The following is a 20,800-nucleotide window of genomic DNA, read 5'->3' as shown; positions in this document are numbered from 1 at the left end:
GCCGGCAGCACGTTCACCCTCATCAAACTGAGTAAGGCTTAGAGTCTGGGCAGGCAATGAGAATAACGTGACTGTAATATTGCTGTGTGTTTATTATTGTGTTGAAGTCAGGGACGCCGATCCCTGTTTCCAATCAATCTGTGTCTGCACGTTGGATTTACATCCACGCGAACCTCCTCTCTCTCTCTCTCTCTCTCTCAACCTGTACAGACCATTTCTAGACTGTGTAGTCCAAAACAGTGTGCAGAGCTGAACATATTCTGTCCACTGCTCTTCTCTCCCCCTCCTTTTCATTTTTCCTCTCCTCCTCATAAACGATCGCGTAAAAGCAGCCGCGCGCTGCTGCATGCGCTTCTGTGACCGTGTGTAGTTCACTGCCCCTGGGATTTCTCAGCCGCGAGCCCCCAGGCACGCTCCTAGCAGGCTCACGAGCCGTGCACGAGCACAGTGACGTCACGCTGTCCAGAAAGAGTGCGCCAAGCGCCTCTGGTGGCCGCGTTGGTGATTGTAATCTCTTGAAAGACCGCCACTCGGTGGACAAGTCGAGTCATTGCATTCTCCCTCCGTGCGCCGCCGCGCCCCTAGTGGTCGTTCTGGTTACTGCCTCGAACTAGATGCCTGCCGCCATCTAGTGTCCGTTCGAGGTCGTTACACCCACACACACTGACCCTCCAACGCCTGCCGCCACCTGGTGGACGTTCGTGGTCATTACACCCCACTCAGGCTTCCACACACTCACTCATACACACTCTCACACACACATACACACACACACCCTCTTTCTTTGTACATAGTGTTTGCTGTTTAATAGATTAGATCTTCGTGTTCGATTGTTTATTACTTAATTGTGTTGTTTTAATAAATGATTTATGAATTATTTTTGAATAAATACTTTTTGTTAATAAACGCATTTTAACTGAATTGATCGATTCTTGGTTATCATTGTGTATTTATTGTTGACAATTCACTGGTTTGTAACAGTCTGTGCTCGAATCTCACACCTTCCTTGTTATTTAATATTGTTATATTTACACAGAAATATTAACTTTACTTAAATAACCCTTTTTGACAAACGAGACTGAAATTTGGTATTAGCTATTTCCAGCTTAGCTGGTGGTGCCCCGATTTAATTATTATTTGATAAATAACCAATTTATGCAAATTAATAATTTTTATTAATAAATTATTTTTGATAATTTATTAACTTTTGAGTAATTACTCAATTACTCTAGGAGTTGCTGATGAGTAACTAACCGTTTACTTCATTAGTAATTCCAATTTTTCCTAAATTACTTTCAGTAATCTATTACTTTCAGTAATCCATTACTTACAGTAATTATTTATGCTAATTACCAACCATAAATCCCAACAGAGGTTATTGTGGGTTGTTGTTGGGCTTGGTGTTGTGTTGATTGTGTTTATGTGTTTTTGTTCCCCAGTTTAGGGAGTAATTATTTCATCTAGTTTATTTTGGTATGTTAGAATGTTGGTGTGCAACCATGAGTGATGAATGTGTTGTGTGGAGTGTCGTCCGCTCTGAAGATCTGGTTGCAAAGTTAGAGTTGTCAAAATAAAAGTCTCTGGTTGTTCAGCTGTCAAATAGCAGTCTCAAGTAGAGCAATTCTTCCATATATAAGGTGCACTGGGTTATAAGGTTTTGAGAAAATTTGAGGTATTTAGGTGTGCCTTATAGTGCGGAAAATACGGTAATAGTTAAATTAATTACAATTACCAGAATTAACAGTAAAGCTTGAATCATTTGGAGTTCTTAACACAGAAGCGGTCGACATTTCATTCCCCTTTGTGCACATTAATAAAACAGCAAGTATGATTCCAAAAATTATATTTATTTACAATGAAAACAAATAAAACAGTTTCTAACTACCTATATACAGCTTGGTGTGTGTGTGTGTGTGTGTGTGTGTGTGTGTGTGTGTGTGTGTGTGTGTGTGTGTGTGTGTGTGTGTGTGTGTGTGTGTGTGTGTGTGGAGAGAGAAAGAGAGAGAGATGGAGGGAGTGTGATGGAACGACAAAACAAGATGGCGGGTCACAACAAACTACATTCCAAATGGAGGTGATCAGAGAGCAGTAAGTCTGTCCTGGGTCTCGACCATGCGCTTGGAGAACAATGGAACATGGAAGCTAGTCTTTAGTTTCTGCTTCCTGTCTCTTTGCTAAAGGACCATTTCTAGAATGAGTTTATGTGACTGCGACTTGCTTTGCAAAACATCAGGAGTCATCAGATGGTGTTCAGTTACTGTGTGATGTTGTCTTTGATGTGATATGTGTAGGATTGTGAGTTAACTAGTTAGTAAAGCAAAGATTAGCATGCAGACCCTGTGTCTGTGGCAGAGCTAACGTTGGTTTACAGGTTGATAACTGCTCTTAATATCATTATCAATAGAACTCAATCACTGTAATAGAATCAACGCGTCTTCATAAAAGTTAAACAGTCCTATGCATAGCAACAGGTTTAACTAATCTCAGGTATTTGCTCAGTGGGTTGTTATCACTTCCTTGGTGTCTTTGAAGAAGGAGCCTCACCCAATCGGTGACTAGCTGAGTGCATGGGGGGAAGTGCCTTTTGTGCAGAAAGCGGTGGAGGATTTGCATGGGTCTGCACTGGCAAAAGGTCCCTCCTGCTATGAGTGATGCTCAGTTACATTCCTGAGTCAGAATTCACATGTCATGATAGTGTATCACGACATGAAAATTGTCTTTCCCTAGAAATGATCAAACTTCGTGGGGTCTTGTGAGATCCCAACACTGCGGATAGTGTGTTTCGGCCTCTGACAGGCGCCTGGTACAGGCTTCCACTCCTCGTGAAGCTGGAACAGCACTGCTCCCAGTCCATAATTGCTGGCATCGGCTGAAATGGCTGTCGGCCTCGTGAAATCGTAGAAGGTAAGCACAGGTGCTTTCGTCAGCATCTTTTTGATTTTTTCAAAAGCTGACTCCTATGGGTAGTCCCATGGCCAGACGTTGTTGCTCTTTAAAAGTTCATATAATGGCTGCCCCACTGTTGCGAGAGCTGGAATAAACCTCCCGAGGTAGTTCACCATGCCAAGGACTCTTTTAAGGTCCTGAACATTTTCAGGGGGTGGCAGGTGGTGGATTTTTGCTTCCACTTTGTCAGGGTCAGGCCTGACCCCTGACTGGTCGATAAGATGCCTTGGGGAGCGAAGTTGGCTTTGTCAAAGTGAGCATTTCTGTCTCTTGAGTTGAACCTGCTGACTCAATTCATCACAACACATGCTTGAGCCCTGCATTGTGCTCCTCCATTGAAGTCCCATCAACTAAAATGTCGTCCATGAAAACTTCCACACCTTCTCGTCCAGTGCTTCTCAAATGGTGGGGCGAGCCCCCCTGGGGGGGCGTGGTGGGGTGTCAGGGGGGGCGCGAGGCAGGCGCGACTTTCAGTATTAGTGTCTTTATTCATGCTTGAACGATAAAAAAAGGGCCTCCAGCTCATTTTATTAATTTATTTTGATAATCAGACGATTGTATGCAGAATGCTGGTGCCAGCAACTCATACAGTGGGTTATACAGATCAATAAATAAATATTATCAGGTTCTCAATGGTAGTGCAATTCGGGGGGGGGGGGGGCGGGCTGAACATTTTTTTGTCCTCTAGGGGGGGCATGACAGAAAATAATTGAGAACCACTGTTCTAGTCCATCTAGAGCAGGGGTCGGCAACCTCTAATGCTCAAAGAGCCATTTGGTCCCATTTTCCACTGAACACAACACCCAGAAGTGCCGCACACATTTTATTCTGAAAGTACTACCGGCAGACCATGGCAGGAGGACACTACACACAAAACCTTCTTCACTGCTGGTTGACTAACTAACCAACTAATAAACTGACCAACTAATAAACTAAACTACATGAACTAAGCAACAAAAACACAACACAACACAATTATTATCAACACCACAAACCTACTAAAACCCCCAATAAATACATTTAAAACACGACAAACAGAAACTCCCATAATGCATTGCAGCTATCAGCTCCTTTATTGCTACACATTATTAAAATGGAAGATAAATGTGGGAGATCTGGATTGTTAGAACCATGAGTGTGATGGTGTGGCTTTACTGTCCTGTAGTTGTTGTGGAATTCACTAGAATTTGCCGTCATGCTCAACAAGTCCGCAATGAACCTCCTGGAATTGTCGGCGCTCCGCAGCGCAGCGCTTTTACTCTGAAAGGTACAGGAAGCTCCCAGCTTCAGACACCAGTTGAGCCGTGGAGCTGCGGCTCCGGCTGTCATGACCTGCAGCCGCAACTCTACATTCTTCATGCCATTATTGTTGCGTAATGACTTTACATCGCTGCGTCGTTCACGACCCTACATTTTACTCCACTCTTTGTAGCGGGACTGCGCTCTGGGTGGCTTTGCCTCCTTACGTCCCTCTCTGGGTGGCTTTGCCTCCTTACGTCCCTCTCTGGGTGGCTTTGCCTCCTTACGTCCCTCTCTGGGTGGCTTTGCCTCCTTACGTCCCTCTCTGGGTGGCTTTGCCTCCTTACATCCCTCTCTGGGTGGCTTTGCCTCCTTACGTCCCTCCGGGATGAACTGCAGTGGGACCGAGGCTCAAGGAGCCGCAGTGGAGGGACCAAAGAGCTGCACGCGGCTCCGGAGCTGCGGGTTGCCAACCCCTGATCTAGAGTCTTAAACATCTTACGTTGGAAGATCTCTGGTGCACTTGTAACTCCAAAAGGTAATTTTTGAAAACAGTACCTGCCAAATGGCATGATGAATGTTGTCAGCTTGCGGCTGTCTGGATGCAATGAGATCTGCCAGAATCCACTTGTAGCATCCAAAGAGGAAAACACTTTTGTGTCGCTTCATTTGGCCATGATCTTGTCCCCAGGGTAGGAAGATTGTAGTGTTCGCTTTTGACTGACTTATTCATTTTAGTCAGATCAACACAAATTCTCGCTTTACCTATGTTCTTCTTCAGAACGGGGACCATGGGCATGCAACATTCTGAAGATGTGTTACTTGCTTAATGACACCATTGCGTTCCATCCTTCCTTCTTTTACTTTCTGTAGCATGGGGAAAGGCACGTGGTGTGCACAGCATATGGCATAGCACAGTGTTTTTCAACCACTGTACCGCGGCACACTAGTGTTCTGCGAGATATAGTCAGGTGTGCCGTGGGAAATTATCCAATTTCATATTTTGTTCTAAAAAACATTTGCTCTCACAGCCGACAGTGTGTTGCAGAGTAATCATGTATAAATCCTCTTCGCCAATAGATGGCAGCACAAAACTTTACCGGTGAAATTGAAACTGACAGACGTCAGTCTGGTTAATCACCACCACCTGCAGCTGCTACCATCTTGTATCAAAGTACTGTGTCAGTGACAGTGATGGAGAAGTTTTTGAAAAGGAAGAATGCTAACCAGGATCTCAACTCTGTGTTCATCCATAAGGTTCCGGGTTTCACACTGAGTGAGTAAAAATAAAAAAAAGAAATTGGGAAATACTTTTTTTCTGTATTTATTTGATTCCTGCTGATAAAACTTTGATGAGAATGACTTTATATTGTAAATATAGGCTACAAAGTTTCACATATTAACATTTCCGTGTGGTGGTGTGCCTCCAGATTTGTCCAAAGAAAAAAGTGTGCCTTGGCTCAAAAAAGGTTGAAAAACACTGGCATAGCACATGCTTTTAGTTCTATTTTAACTGGATCTGTTTTTAAAGTGCCATTCTGAACGTATGCTGACAAATGACTTGCTTTGGGTCTGACTTTGTCCACTCATCTCACGAGGTTCATTTGCACTGATTAAGACCGGCTCAATAGGTTGTTGACTTTGTGTCACAGAGGCTGTGAGTGGTTATCCCTTCTTTTTGTATATAATTTTTGCATCAAAACTACCCATACAGCATAACTCCCCTCCTGGGCTGTCCAGAGGAATGTCTGGTGGTTTCAATGTTTTAGCTTGAGTGAGTCTGTAAAATGTGTCTTTACTCTTGACTGTGACATCAGCTCCTGTATCAATTTTAAAGTTCACGGTGTCACGCCCCACTCCTCAGAGGCCTCTTAGGGGCGTGGCTGGGTGTTTCTCCCTCTCTTGTCTCTCCTTCCCTTTTGGTTGCAGGCTGTGTTTCAGGAAGTGGAGCTGCTGAGGGATTAATCTCCTGATTCAGTTCAGCTGCGACGACCGGGTGGAGCTCGTTTTCTGCTGATCAGCTGCACCTCTTAAACGTGTGCTCAACTCCACTCGGCGCTGGATCGTAAAACTCCCAGAGTTAGTAGACCTGCGTGCGCTGTGTCCCAGTTTAGTATTATACCAACGCCGTTTCCTTTTGCTTCCCTTTGAACACTCGCCAGCCTCAGCTTCCTTGGTTTCCTGACCCACCGTGACCAGATCTGACTCGCGCCGCAGTAGCTCCTGCCTCAGCTAGCCGCCTTGACCTCCTGCCTCCGGAGCCTGCAACACCTTCAATTCACGCTTGTTTAAAGAATAAACTCATCCAAGCGTACTCATCTGTCTCCCACTGATTTCTCCGCACCTGATTTCAGATTCAGATTCATTTTATTTGCCATTTGCAGTAAAACCACATTGGAATACATTTGTAAAAGTCCCCAGTGTGCACAAGACAGGTACAGCCATAAAACAACATTAATTAAAAGTACATAAATAAAACAAGATAACAGTACAGAAATAAAACAAACAGAATAGTAAACAATTGACACTGTGAAATCGATCGACTGAAACAGTTTCAATAAAAGTGCAAGATCATTCATTAAAGTGCTGTTTAGGCTGATAACAGCTTGTGGAAAGAAGCTGCTTGCATATCGAGATGTCCTGCATCTCAGCGAACGATATCTTCTGCCAGAAGGAAGAAGCTGGAACAAGGCTTTTCCAGGGTGGCCAGAAGAGTCATTGATTATTCTAAGTGCTCGGTTTAAAAGTCTGGATTTATAAAGAACTTCCAGAACTTGCCCTGCTCCACGGGCCTCTCGAGTGGGGCACTTGTGGAAGCTAATGCACCTCAGTTCAGGTAAGATTCGCGACACTACGCAAACTTGATCCCGAATGTGGAGAAGTGTCTCTCGGTCATACTTCACAGTGGCAAGTGAATCACATACAAAACACATGAAGATTGTGCACACCAGAGCTCTCACTGCGACGCCCTGACACGGTGCCATCTTGCGAGCAAAAACCCCTCTGAGCCTCTGAAGTCCCACCGTAACACACGGGAGTGGAGTTCATGTGAAGCTGTACAGTCCACTGTTCACTTTGGGTATTGGTGTTACACACTGAACCTAAGAAATACGAAGTCAACTCAGTCTTATCCTTTCAGTGACCTCATTCACAGATCGGCTGCCCCGGCATACTCTGCATTTATGGCATGTAACGTTAGCTGCTGGACATCTTTCATTTCTATGAAAGATGCCGTTATGCCATACGTTCCCACATCTGTTGCATTTCTTTCCATTTCCTTATAATTTTTTATCTCTTGACTTGTCTTGTTGTCAATGTTGTGGCCTCCATTGTGTGTGTTTTCTGTGAATACTGTATCGAACCATGGCTCCCTGCAGGCTCACCTATGCAGCGACCTCCTCCGACTGCCAGACGATCTGTATCATCTGTGTTAGTGTCAAGTCCGCCATGAGCCCTAGCCTCCAAGCCCGAGCTCTCTGTCATGTATCCCGACGAAGATGCGGTCGCGGATATTCTCCTCTCTTGAAGCACCGAACTTTCAATGCGTCTGACGGTCAACAGGGCTCGGATGAAACATTCTGCTCCTTCTCCTGGCCGCTGGGCTTGTTGATGTAAGCATGCATGCTTGTGGATAATATTCCTCCACAGGAAAAAATACTCATCAAACTTCTCCGCCACGATGGCAAACTTGTTGCGGTCCTCATCCCAAGTGAATGTAAATGGTTTATAGATGTTTTCTGCCTCCATTCCCATAGTGCAGGGGTGGGGAACCCTGGTCCTCGAGGGCCGCAGTCCTGCACGTTTTAGATGTCTCCTCACATCAATACAGCTGACAGCAATTAGTGGCTCCATATCAAGCTTTCTGCAGAGCCTCATCATGACAACAGGTGTGTTTGAGCAGGGAAACATCTAAAACATGCAGGACTGCGGCTCTCGAGGACCAGGGTTGGCCACCCCTGCCATAGTGTAAATAAGGCAGCTCACCTGCCCATGGCCATCTACTTCTTCGAGCTTTGTAGTGAGGCTGAATCGCATAAACCCCTGTTTCCAGTCGGCCAACTCTTTCAGCTTATCGAGCAAAAAGTTCCCTGGTACTCAATCCGACTTCAAACTACTTCTGACACCATGTAGAATTGACAACACAAACTCTCCGACGTCAGCCACTACATGTCCTTACACTCATGTGTGTCTTGCCTTCTGCCGTAATGCAGCTCCCACTGCCGTAAAGCGTCACTGTCTTGAACTGCTACAAAGGTAGATGTGTGTTTTCACATAAACCATATATGACAGTGTATACGCGCCGCCATCTTCACCAGCTTAAAACAAGGCTAACTGTTTATGATGTTATCCTCCTGTGTTGATGACAATGCAGGAGCACAATCAAAATCTCCTTATTTGGAGTTCACAGTCTTGTGGGCGATTCTGGTTTGAACAAAGTTCTGGAACGAAAAAACATCTCGGCCACTTTCAAACTCCAGATTTTCTACTGAAGTCTAACAACATACATATTTTAACAAGGAAAACTGATAACTTCTCCCGTCGTATTGTTTTTCCATATTTACAGATGTATATGTAAACATTTACATGTTTTGAAGTTTGTAGTAAGACAATTACTGCTCAAATATATTTAAAGGGTCCATTTAATTAAAAAAAAATTTTTTTTATGAAAGCAGCTGGATAATTGTGCGTGCGTGCGTGCGAGAGACAGAGAGAGAGAGAGAGAGAGTCAGAAAGTCAGAGAGACTTGATTATAAAAATAAAGTCATGTGTGGTCGATAGTTGAGGGGTGATATTGGCATTCCACTGCAGGAGTTTAAACAATATGTGTGAGTTTTTAATTTGCAGCTATCAAACTATCATTTCCTATGTGTTCAAAGATGCTTGGTATGTAGAACAGTCTGTTCCTGCTCCTCCTCCCACCAGCACCACGAGGCTGATCTGAAACAAAGTTCTCTTTCTGTTCACCTTTTGTGGTTCTTACTTAAGAGCAAGTACCAGTCACACGTCTGTCACCTTTCATTGTGCGTGTCACCTTTCTGCAGGTACAGTGTGTTTCTGGATTAAATTCATCTGCTTTGTAATTGACATTTAGAGTGTGTGATAGTTTGGAAAATGTTACAGAGATTTTATGGGGAGCTTCTTCACTGTAGGCGAAGTATATTACTGATATTTAGAAATGTTCTAATTGGGCTGTCCATACGTTGGGCATCTGTATTTTGTATTCTTTAAACTTTGGCAGGATGAGCTTTAGATTAAATATCAAAAAACTATTTTTCTGAAGTCACTTTTATTTGAAAGCAGGACAGTCCTAAGTTGTTTTTTTTTTATTTGCTTTAATTCTACTGAAATTAACAGGTATTAATTTTTTTTTAATAATAATGCATAATTGAATAAAGTAGGTATATTAGGGGAAAAAAATTGATTTCCATATAATTGAAGACTTCAGGGAGCCACTCTTGAGCTGCAGGTTTCAGAAGGCTAATCTACATAAAGAAAACATGCTATTGTCTCACAATTGAATTTCCATTCTCTCTCAGGGAACTCAGTCCAGTGCACCATTGTGGCCAAAGGCATCGTCGGATATTTCAGTTCTGCTCCGTGGAAAAGCTAAGAGAAGGAAACAAGAAGATCTGGCAGGTACTTTCTGCTAAATCAACAAAACCTCTCCTACCAGCTCAGAAGAATCTGGTAAACACTGAAAACACTTCTAAATGAATTACCTGAGGATGATAGACCAGAGAGGTTGGTGTTCACAAGTTAATTTGTGGTCTCAGTGGTGTAGTGGTTTGCATGTTCTCCCTTTGTCCATGTGGATTATTATTTCTACAGCATGGAGACCTGTGTGTGAGGTCATGTCCAGTAGGTGTCTGTGTTGGACTGCTCACACTATTCACACTGCTGCTGAGAGAGATCAGGACTGTTTGGCACTAGAGAAGGAGAATATCCTGGCTCCTGATTGGCTGGGAGACGTTCCTGAAGAGGTCATTGATCCATTACAAGACATGAAGCTAGAGAGAACAAACACACACACACACTTTAACTGACTGGCAGTCAGTTAATCAAGTGAAACACAGTTCCGAATGAAACCTTCTGGGGGAAAGGGAAAACACGAGTTCACACACTACGGTAGTTCAAACACGAGTTCACACACTGTTTCACACTTTAGTTCACACAGAAGTTCACACACTGGTTCACACACTAGTTCATACACTAAATCACACATTAGTTCACAAACTAGTTCATAAAATAATTCACACTCGTGTTCACACTCTCGTTCACGCACTAGTTCACACACTGGTTCACACACTAGTGCACACTAGTTCACACACTAGTTCACACACTGGTTCACACACTCATACGCACCCTAGTACACACTCTCATTCACAAACTAATTCATACAACGGTTCACACACAAGTTCACACACTGGTTGACCCACATTCACACACGACTACACACACTGGTTCAAATACTGGTTCACACACTAGTTCACACACTGGTTCACACACAAGTTTACACACTGGTTCACACACTCGTACACACACACTAGTTCACACTCTCGATCATAAAACAGTTCACACTCTCATTCACAAACTCGTTCACATAATGGTTGACACACTGGTTGACACATATTCACACACGAGTACACACACTGGTTCACACACTTTTTCACACATGAGTTCACACACTGGATGACACTGCTTGACACACTAGTACACACACTTGTTCACACACTGGTTTACACTTGTTCACACACTAGTTCACACATGAGTTCACTAGTTCACACACTGGTTCACACACTAATAAACACACTAGTTCACACACTAGTACACACACTTGTTCGCACTCTCATTCACACACTTGTTCACACACTGGTTCACAGACTAGTTCACACACTGGTTCACACACTAGTAAACACACTAGTACACACATTTGTTCACACACTGGTTCACAGAGTATTTCACACACTGGTTCACACACTAGTTCACATACTGGTTCACACCTTGTTTTACACACTAGTAGACACACTAGTTCACACACTAGTACACACACTTGTTCACACTCTCGTTCACACACTTGTTCACACACTGGTTCACACACTGGTTCACACACTAGTTCACATACTGGTTCACACCTTGTTTTACACACAAGTTTACACACTGGTTCACACACTTTTTCACATATGAGTTCACACACAAGTTTACACACTGGTTCACACACTCGTACACACACACTAGTTCACACACTCGATCATAAAACAGTTCACACTTTCATTCACAAACTAATTCACACAATGGTTAGCACACAAGTTCACACACTGGTTGACACACATTCACACACGACTACACACACTGGTTCAAACACTGGTTCACACACTAGTTCACACACTGGTTCACACTCTGGTTCACACATGAGTACACACACTGGTTCACACACAAGTTTACACACTGGTTCACACACTCGTACACACACACTAGTTCACACTCTCGATCATAAAACAGGTCACACTCTCATTCACAAACTCGTTCACACAATGGTTCACACACTAGTTGACACACTGGTTGACACATATTCACACACGAGTACACACACTGGTTCACACACTTTTTCACACATGAGTTCACACACTGGATGACACTGCTTGACACACTAGTACACACACTTGTTCACACACTGGTTTACACTTGTTCACACACTAGTTCACACATGAGTTCACTAGTTCACACACTGATTCACACACTAATAAACACACTAGTTCACACACTAGTACACACACTTGTTCGCACTCTCATTCACACACTTGTTCACACACTGGTTCACAGACTAGTTCACACACTGGTTCACACACTAGTAAACACACTAGTACACACACTTGTTCACACACTAGTTCACATACTGGTTCACACCTTGTTTTACACACTAGTAGACACACTAGTTCACACACTAGTACACACACTTGTTCACACTCTCGTACACACACACTAGTTCACACACTCGATCATAAAACAGTTCACACTTTCATTCACAAACTAATTCACACAATGGCTAGCACACAAGTTCACACACTGGTTGACACACATTCACACACGACTACACACACTGGTTCAAACACTGGTTCACACACTAGTTCACACACTGGTTCACACTCTGGTTCACACATGAGTACACACACTGGTTCACACACAAGTTTACACACTGGTTCACACACTCGTACACACACACTAGTTCACACTCTCGATCATAAAACAGTTCACACTCTCATTCACAAACTCGTTCACACAATGGTTCACACACTCGTTGACACACTGGTTGACACATATTCACACACTAGTTCACACACTGGTTCACACACTTTTTCACACATGAGTTCACACACTGGTTCACACACAAGTTTACACACTGGTTCACACACTTGTACACACACACTAGTTCACACTCTCGATCATAAAACAGGTCACACTCTCATTCACAAACTCGTTCACACAATGGTTCACACACTAGTTGACACACTGGTTGACACATATTCACACACGAGTACACACACTGGTTCACACACTTTTTCACACATGAGTTCACACACTGGATGACACTGCTTGACACACTAGTACACACACTTGTTCACACACTGGTTTACACTTGTTCACACACTAGTTCACACATGAGTTCACTAGTTCACACACTGATTCACACACTAATAAACACACTAGTTCACACACTAGTACACACACTTGTTCGCACTCTCATTCACACACTTGTTCACACACTGGTTCACAGACTAGTTCACACACTGGTTCACACACTAGTAAACACACTAGTACACACACTTGTTCACACACTAGTTCACATACTGGTTCACACCTTGTTTTACACACTAGTAGACACACTAGTTCACACACTAGTACACACACTTGTTCACACTCTCGTACACACACACTAGTTCACACACTCGATCATAAAACAGTTCACACTTTCATTCACAAACTAATTCACACAATGGCTAGCACACAAGTTCACACACTGGTTGACACACATTCACACACGACTACACACACTGGTTCAAACACTGGTTCACACACTAGTTCACACACTGGTTCACACTCTGGTTCACACATGAGTACACACACTGGTTCACACACAAGTTTACACACTGGTTCACACACTCGTACACACACACTAGTTCACACTCTCGATCATAAAACAGTTCACACTCTCATTCACAAACTCGTTCACACAATGGTTCACACACTCGTTGACACACTGGTTGACACATATTCACACACTAGTTCACACACTGGTTCACACACTTTTTCACACATGAGTTCACACACTGGTTCACACACAAGTTTACACACTGGTTCACACACTTGTACACACACACTAGTTCACACACTCGATCATAAAACAGTTCACACTCTCATTCACAAACTCGTTCACACAATGGTTCACACACTAGTTGACACACTGGTTGACACATATTCACACACGAGTACACACACTGGTTCACACACTTTTTCACACATGAGTTCACACACTGGATGACACTGCTTGACACACTAGTACACACACTTGTTCACACACTGGTTTACACTTGTTCACACACTAGTTCACACATGAGTTCACTAGTTCACACACTGATTCACACACTAATAAACACACTAGTTCACACACTAGTACACACACTTGTTCACACACTGGTTTACACTTGTTCACACACTAGTTCACACACGAGTTCACTAGTTCACACACTGGTTCACACACTAATAAACACACTAGTTCACACACTAGTACACACACTTGTTCGCACTCTCATTCACACACTTGTTCACACACTGGTTCACAGACTAGTTCACACACTGGTTCACACACTAGTAAACACACTAGTACACACATTTGTTCACACACTGGTTCACAGACTATTTCACACACTGGTTCACACACTAGTTCACATACTGGTTCACACCTTGTTTTACACACTAGTAGACACACTAGTTCACACACTAGTACACACACTTGTTCACACTCTCGTTCACAGACTTGTTCACACACTGGTTCACACACTGGTTCACACACTAGTTCACATACTGGTTCACACCTTGTTTTACACACTAGTAGACACACTAGTTCACACACTAGTACACACACTTGTTCACACTCTCGTTCACACACTTGTTCACACACTGGTTCACACACTGGTTTACACAATGTTTTACACACTGGTTCACACACTAGTAAACACACTGGTTCACACACTGGTTCACACACACCAACACACCAGTAGGGGTTTTTCTACCGGAAAGAACCAGGAGCTCGTTTGGAGCCCGAGCCAGACTTAGCACCGATTCTTTGTCTTTCCACTGCCAAAGCCCCCATGAAACAGGAGTTAACCCAGTCCTACGCTGGCTCCACTTCTTTACTGGGCCAGAGAAGAGCGAGGCCAGGGCCAGACATATCATCAGGCAGGAGCAGAGTTATTGCCACTTACAAGGCGGAATAGAGGTTGAACCGGTTTTCGGAATACTACAATGAACATGGAGCCCCGGAGTGGTTATAGAGAAAAACATAAAAATAATGCATGGGAACGATATAATAAGTCACTCCCCGAAGTTAATAATACGTGGGAATGAGATAATTTAATCCGCGAATGCGGAGCAAGGAGCTCTTGAGAGCGGAGCGCTGTCAGCTGTGTGGGACAGCATCATTGAGAAGCAGTTTCCCATTGTCGTTTTTTCACGCTTTTCATCATAAGATCATTATAACTAACTTCACTTTCATGTCTTGTTTCACATTATGACCGCAGGCTGAGGTCTGCATGAGGCTGCGTTGCTCCACTACGAGATGCTCCATTAATATTTTCTACTCGCAGAACTTCTTTATAATGAAGCCATACTTGGTTATCAGCAACTAAAACTAAACTACTGTAAATGAAACTTTAATCATTATAAACAGCTGTCGAGCTGCGTTCTGCTACACCTCCATTCCTCCTGATGTTGAACCTTTCGATTCAGACACGTCCAGAAATCAAGTGAAAGGAGCAGAAATTCCCTATGTAATGTCCAAATGTTGAAAAATAAGACCCAAGCTCATCAATGCCTTTTTTCTTCTCTCTGGCCACTCCGGGCAGTGTTGACACAGTTACTTTAAAAAAAATATCTTATTACTGATTACTAGTTACTCCTTCAAAAAAGTAACTTAGTTATTTCACAGATTGCTTGTTTTTAAAATAACTATTACTTGTTAGATTACAAGTTACTTTTACAGTTTCAGCAACTGCCAACACCACCTCCCATCATCTGAACATAAAAATTACAACTGGTTTTGCCAAAACTCCTGCACCTGCTGATACACATTTAAACTTTGACCTTCATTCTTTGTTGTATTTAATCTGACTCACGCTTTTATTATCAGATTTTTACTATTACTGGTATATTTACCCAGAGATACAGTGGCTTGCAAAAGTATTCATACCCCTTGAACTTTTCCACATTTTGTCACATTACATGCCACAAACATAAATATATTTTACTGGAATTTTATGTGAAAGACCAACACAAAGTGTCACACAATTGTGAAGTACAAAGAACATTATACATGACTTTAAAATTTTTTCACAAATAAAACACTGAAAAGTGCAGCGTGCAAAAGTATTCAGCTCCTTTTCTCTGAGTGCAACCAATTACCTTCAGAAGTTGCCTGATGACTGCTGAATGATTGAATGTTGACCTGATGACTAAATAGGTCCACCTGTGTGTAATGTAATCTCAGTACCAATACAGCTGTTCTGTTAAGATTGGGGAGCAAACAGGACCATGAAGTCCAAGGAACACGCCAGACTGGTCAGAGATAAAGTTGTGGAGAAGTTTAAAGCAGGTTAGGCTATAAAAAGATTTCACAAGCTTTGAACATCTCACGGAGCACTGTTCAATCCATCATCCTGAAATGGAAAGAGTATGACTGCAAACCTACCAAGACACGGCCGTCCAGCTAAACTTCCAGGCCGAACAAGGAGAGCAGTGACCAGAGATGCAGCCAAGAGGCCCATGGTGACTCTGGACCAACTGCAGACATCCACAGCTCAGGTGGGGGAATCTGTCCACAGGACAACTATTGGGCTGCACTCCACAAATCTGGCCTTGATGGAAGAGTGGCAAGAAGAAAGCCATTGTTCAAAGAAACCATAAGAAGTCCCGTTTGCAGTTTGCCAGAAACCATGTGGGGGACATAGCAAACATGTGGAAGAAGGTGCTCTGGTCAGATGAGACCAAAGTTGAACTTTTTGGCCTAAATGCAAAACGTTATGTGTGGCGGAAACCGAACACGGCACATCACCCTGAACACACCATCCCCACTGTCAAACATGGTGGTGGTGCTTCTCTTCAGCAGGGACAGGGAAGTTGGTCAGAGTTGATGGGAAGATGGATGGAGCCAAATACAGAGCAATCTGGGAAGAAAACCTGTTGGAGTCTGCAAAAGACTTGAGACTGGGGTGGAGATTCACGTTCTAGCAGGACAACGATCCTAAACATAAAACCAGGGCTACAATGGAATGGTTTAAAACAAAACATAGTCATATGTTAGAATGGCCCAGTCAAAGTCCCGACCTGAATCCCATCGAGAATCTGTGGCAAGATCTGAAAACCACCGTTCACAAACGCTCTCCATCTAATTTGACTGAGCTTGAGCTGTTTTGCAAAGAAGAATGGACAAAAATCTCAGTCTCTCGATGTGCAAAGCTGGTAGAGACATACCCCAAAAGACTTGCAGCTGTAATTCCAGCAAAAGACGGTTCCACAAAGTTTTGGCTCAGGGGGGCTGGATACTTTTGCACGCTACACTTTTCACTTTTTTATTTCTGAAAAACATCTAGTCATATATAATTTTCTTTGTGTGACACTTTGTGTTGGTCTTTCACATAAAATTCCAATAAAATATATTTATGTTTGTGGTGTGTAATGTGACAAAATGTGGAAAAGTTCAAGGGGTATGAATACTTTTGCAAGCCACTGTCGTTGTCGTCTGTTGTTGCACTATTTATCTATTTATTTGTACTGCCTGCTAGACTCGACTTCATTTGCCCCCTCCTGGACAAATAAAGTCTTTCTTGGATTGATTGATTGATTGATTGATTGAAAAAGAGGGGGCTTATTTCAATGTTTAGGTTTATTGATGACAATGGTTGGTTCCAGTTCTTTTCTGCTACCTGAATGCATCGTTAGAGCGAGTTGGGCTGTGATTGGCTGAGAGTGGGGAAGGGGGCGGGTCAAGGTGTCTGCATGCACTGTGTATGTGTCTGTGTCTGTAGAGAAAGGAGGAGCAGTTGGTTCAGATTAATAATAAAGACAAGAAACTGGTCTTATTGGACGCTACAACAGTAACACTCAGTGACTTGGATAAGTAACTTTAACTTGATTACTGGTTTGGAAATAGTAACATGTTTGATTACTCGTGATAGAAAAAAGTCATCATATGAGAGTAACGCATTACTAAATAATGCATTACCAGCATCACTGACTCCAGGGTTCCCAAAACCAAGACAGACATGAAAAAACACCAATAGAGAAACGAGGAGACTCTATGTTTTCTGGCTCTTTGGTCTGCATCTGAGGTTCAGGCCAGACCAGATGGAGCCACCCGGACCAAACTGATGAATAAAGTCTATCTTCTCGTTCTTGTGAGTGATGTCAGCACCAAATTTGTGAAATCAGTGAAGTATCATGTTTTGGAGTGACACAATGATGTGACCTAAGCCCTAAGTGTGAAACAATCATCCTGTATTAAACAAATTCTTTCTTCTTTTAGAACTGAAGTGGCACCAATTGAAATCCTGGCCATCACCATGTCTACCACCACGTTCAGTTATGACTACACTTCCTCCGACCAATACAAATATGATTATGATTATGAGGACGAAGTCTGCAACAAAACCAGTGTGAGGCAGTTTGGCGCCATCTTCATGCCGGTGTTTTTCTCCATGGTGGTTGTCCTCAGCCTGGTCGGTAACATCCTGGTTCTGGTGATTCTGGTCAAGTACGAAAACCTCAGGTCTCTCACCAACACCTTCATCATGAACTTGGCTCTGTCGGATCTCCTCTTCACCACCGGTCTGCCCTTCTGGGCCTACAATCACATGCACCACTGGACGTTAGGAGTGCCTGCTTGCAAAATAGTGAGCTTCACCTTCTACCTTGGCTTCTACAGCAGCAGTATCCTCCTCATCCTTATGACCATACACCGCTACGTAGCCGTCGTAAGCCCTCTGTCCGGTATCGTGACCACCACAGGTTTTTACAGTGTCGTAGCATCAGTGCTCATTTGGCTGTTTAGTGCTCTGGTTTCTAGTCCAGCGTTCATGTTCGCCGCAGTGAATTCAGATATTTGTGGATACGTGAACTCTTATTGGACCTTGTGGGCAATCTACCAGCAGAACATTCTCTTCCTGCTGACTGCAGCGGTCTTCATTTTCTGCTATTCCCAAATCACGTGGCGGTTGCTGCGTCCCACCGCTCAGAGGAGAAGAACCAAAACTATCAAACTGATCTTCATGCTGATGGTAGTTTTCTTTGTGGGCTGGGTTCCCTACAATACCGTCATCAATCTGCAGTCGTCCGATTACAGCCCCTCACCTGCAGCCGATTCAGAAACTGGGGCCCAGGACTGCGATCAGAGCAAGAGGCTGGACTACGCCTTGTACGTGGCTCGACTTTTTGCCTACTCGCACTGCTGCCTCAACCCCATCTTTTATGTTTTTGTGGGGATTAAGTTCAAAAACCATCTGAAGAAACTTCTGAGCACCTGGAGCGACAACGGCAACAACAGCCGACGGAGTCGTCTCACCGTCACGTCGGTGACGAGTGGTGACGAGTTCTCCCTGTAGCTGAAACATGAAATGTGTTTCCGTCACCCGGAGCAGGTAACAACTTGCTAACTTGTCTTTTCTATGCTTGAATGCTTCACTGTAATCATCTGGAGAATCAGATACTGTTCAATCCACAGCCTTTCTCAAAGCTGATGGATTCAATAGAAAATTAAGCGCCTGTCCACACGACAACACCGTTTTATGTAACCACATAATTTTTTGCTGATCACCAACACAGTGCTGCATTTTAGAAGCCTGGAACCCCCCATTTAAAAAAAAAAAAAAAAAAAAAAAAAAATTGGTTCTAGAGTGGGGAAATTTTAAAACTTAAAAAATGTTAAAACAAAAAAAAAAAAATGTAACTTCAAATTTTTTTAAATGCAGGCAAAGACGCAAACTTGCAGAAAAAGTGATTATGTCATCGCTCACCTGTCGACCTATAACCCCGCAACCCTCTCCACCACGTCACTTAACAACAACAATGGCGGACGACCTGCTCCAGGTTGAGCTGCTGATGCTGGTTGGTTTAACCAGGCCAGATGTTGGATGTTGGATTTCTCAAACACAAGGATGAGTAGGAGTCGTCTTCTCCATTTATAGTGTAGTTCTGTAGCAGTTACAGCTTCACTTAAACGGCAGGAATAGATACATCGCTTTGAGCCGTGTTCATAGTAACGTGTGGACATGAATGTTTTTTATGAATGGTGGGGAGGACAAAGATTGTTTTGGCTCGCATGGACATGGCATAATTCTGTCCTCCATAACCTTGGTTCAAGCCCGTCACCCTCATTCTCCTTCACACCCTGTGCACCTTAATACGGTGAACATTTTTGGTGGATATTAAGATTGACAAACGTTGTAATTTGGGTTAATTTACTTTCATTTTACACTGTCACCACTGATAGTACTGACATGCTTTCTTTAATTTGATCAATTGAGATTGTGTAAATAAATGTTTCCTTTTGAATCAAACTGCATGGACTCCATTTATTTTTAACTAAACTTGAAAGGACTTGACAGCATGGAGGCTCATCCTTGTTGGGTTTATGGTGCTAACAATTCAAATGTGACTTTGAGCTGAGTTTTTAGTCTTTAGTCTTTTTTTTACGTAATTCACAAATACAAGCTGGATTTCGACAACAGGTACTTCACTGAAGATGACACATATTCTGAAACCGGATGATCTTTATGTTAAAGCACTCGTCTCCCAATTGGAAGGTTGTCGGTTCAATTACCATCTGCACATATCAAGGTGTACTTGAGCAACCCCAAAATAATCCCAGTGACTATATATATATATATATATACTATATATTCCTGGACAAAATATATGACCTTTTTGTCCAGGAAGTTGCTTGAGAGCCAACTATCTTTTATATGGATGACAGAGACTCTTTGAGAAGAGTGATGATTGATGGGTGATGATTATTTAATAATAATAATAATAATAGTGAATACTACTGAAAACTACTGAATAAAGACAAGACATGATGAGACAATTCTATAGGATTAGATAAATCGACTTTATATCTTAAAAAGGATGGGATATGCAGGTACTACATTCATACATATGTCAGTTTCCAGGAACTTCAGTTTTGTTTTGTTGTCAACACTGAAGAAATACTATTTCATATTTTGTAATCAGGTTTTCCTTCATGTGTCTGCATTGTTCCCATTACACCTGATGGTGGCAGTGTTGTGTAACTGCACTTTTCACAAGACTCTGGACACCATCCTGTGTGTTGGTTCAGGTCATGTGTCCA

The 20,800-nt window shown here is 42.9% G+C and overlaps 2 protein-coding genes across 2 annotated transcripts in view; one reads left to right on the top strand and one right to left on the bottom strand.

Moving 5' to 3' along the window:
• The window catches only part of fyco1b (FYVE and coiled-coil domain autophagy adaptor 1b), a gene marked incomplete at its 5' end in the record, with an annotated part of 386,223 nt that overhangs the window by 82,269 nt on the left and 283,154 nt on the right, over positions 1 to 20,800 (bottom strand). The gene's annotated exons all lie outside the window — the stretch shown is intronic.
• xcr1b.1 (chemokine (C motif) receptor 1b, duplicate 1) lies at positions 18,018 to 19,055 on the top strand (the record flags this gene model as incomplete). Its single annotated transcript, XM_080502931.1, has 1 exon — positions 18,018 to 19,055. The coding sequence occupies one exon, from the start codon at positions 18,018 to 18,020 to the stop codon at positions 19,053 to 19,055; it is 1,038 nt and encodes a 345-aa protein (XP_080359057.1).

The sequence above is a fragment of the Blennius ocellaris genome (assembly GCF_963422515.1).
Source record: "Blennius ocellaris genome assembly, chromosome: 10".
NCBI lineage: Eukaryota > Metazoa > Chordata > Actinopteri > Blenniiformes > Blenniidae > Blennius > Blennius ocellaris.
This window is presented reverse-complemented; position numbering and strand designations above follow the sequence as displayed.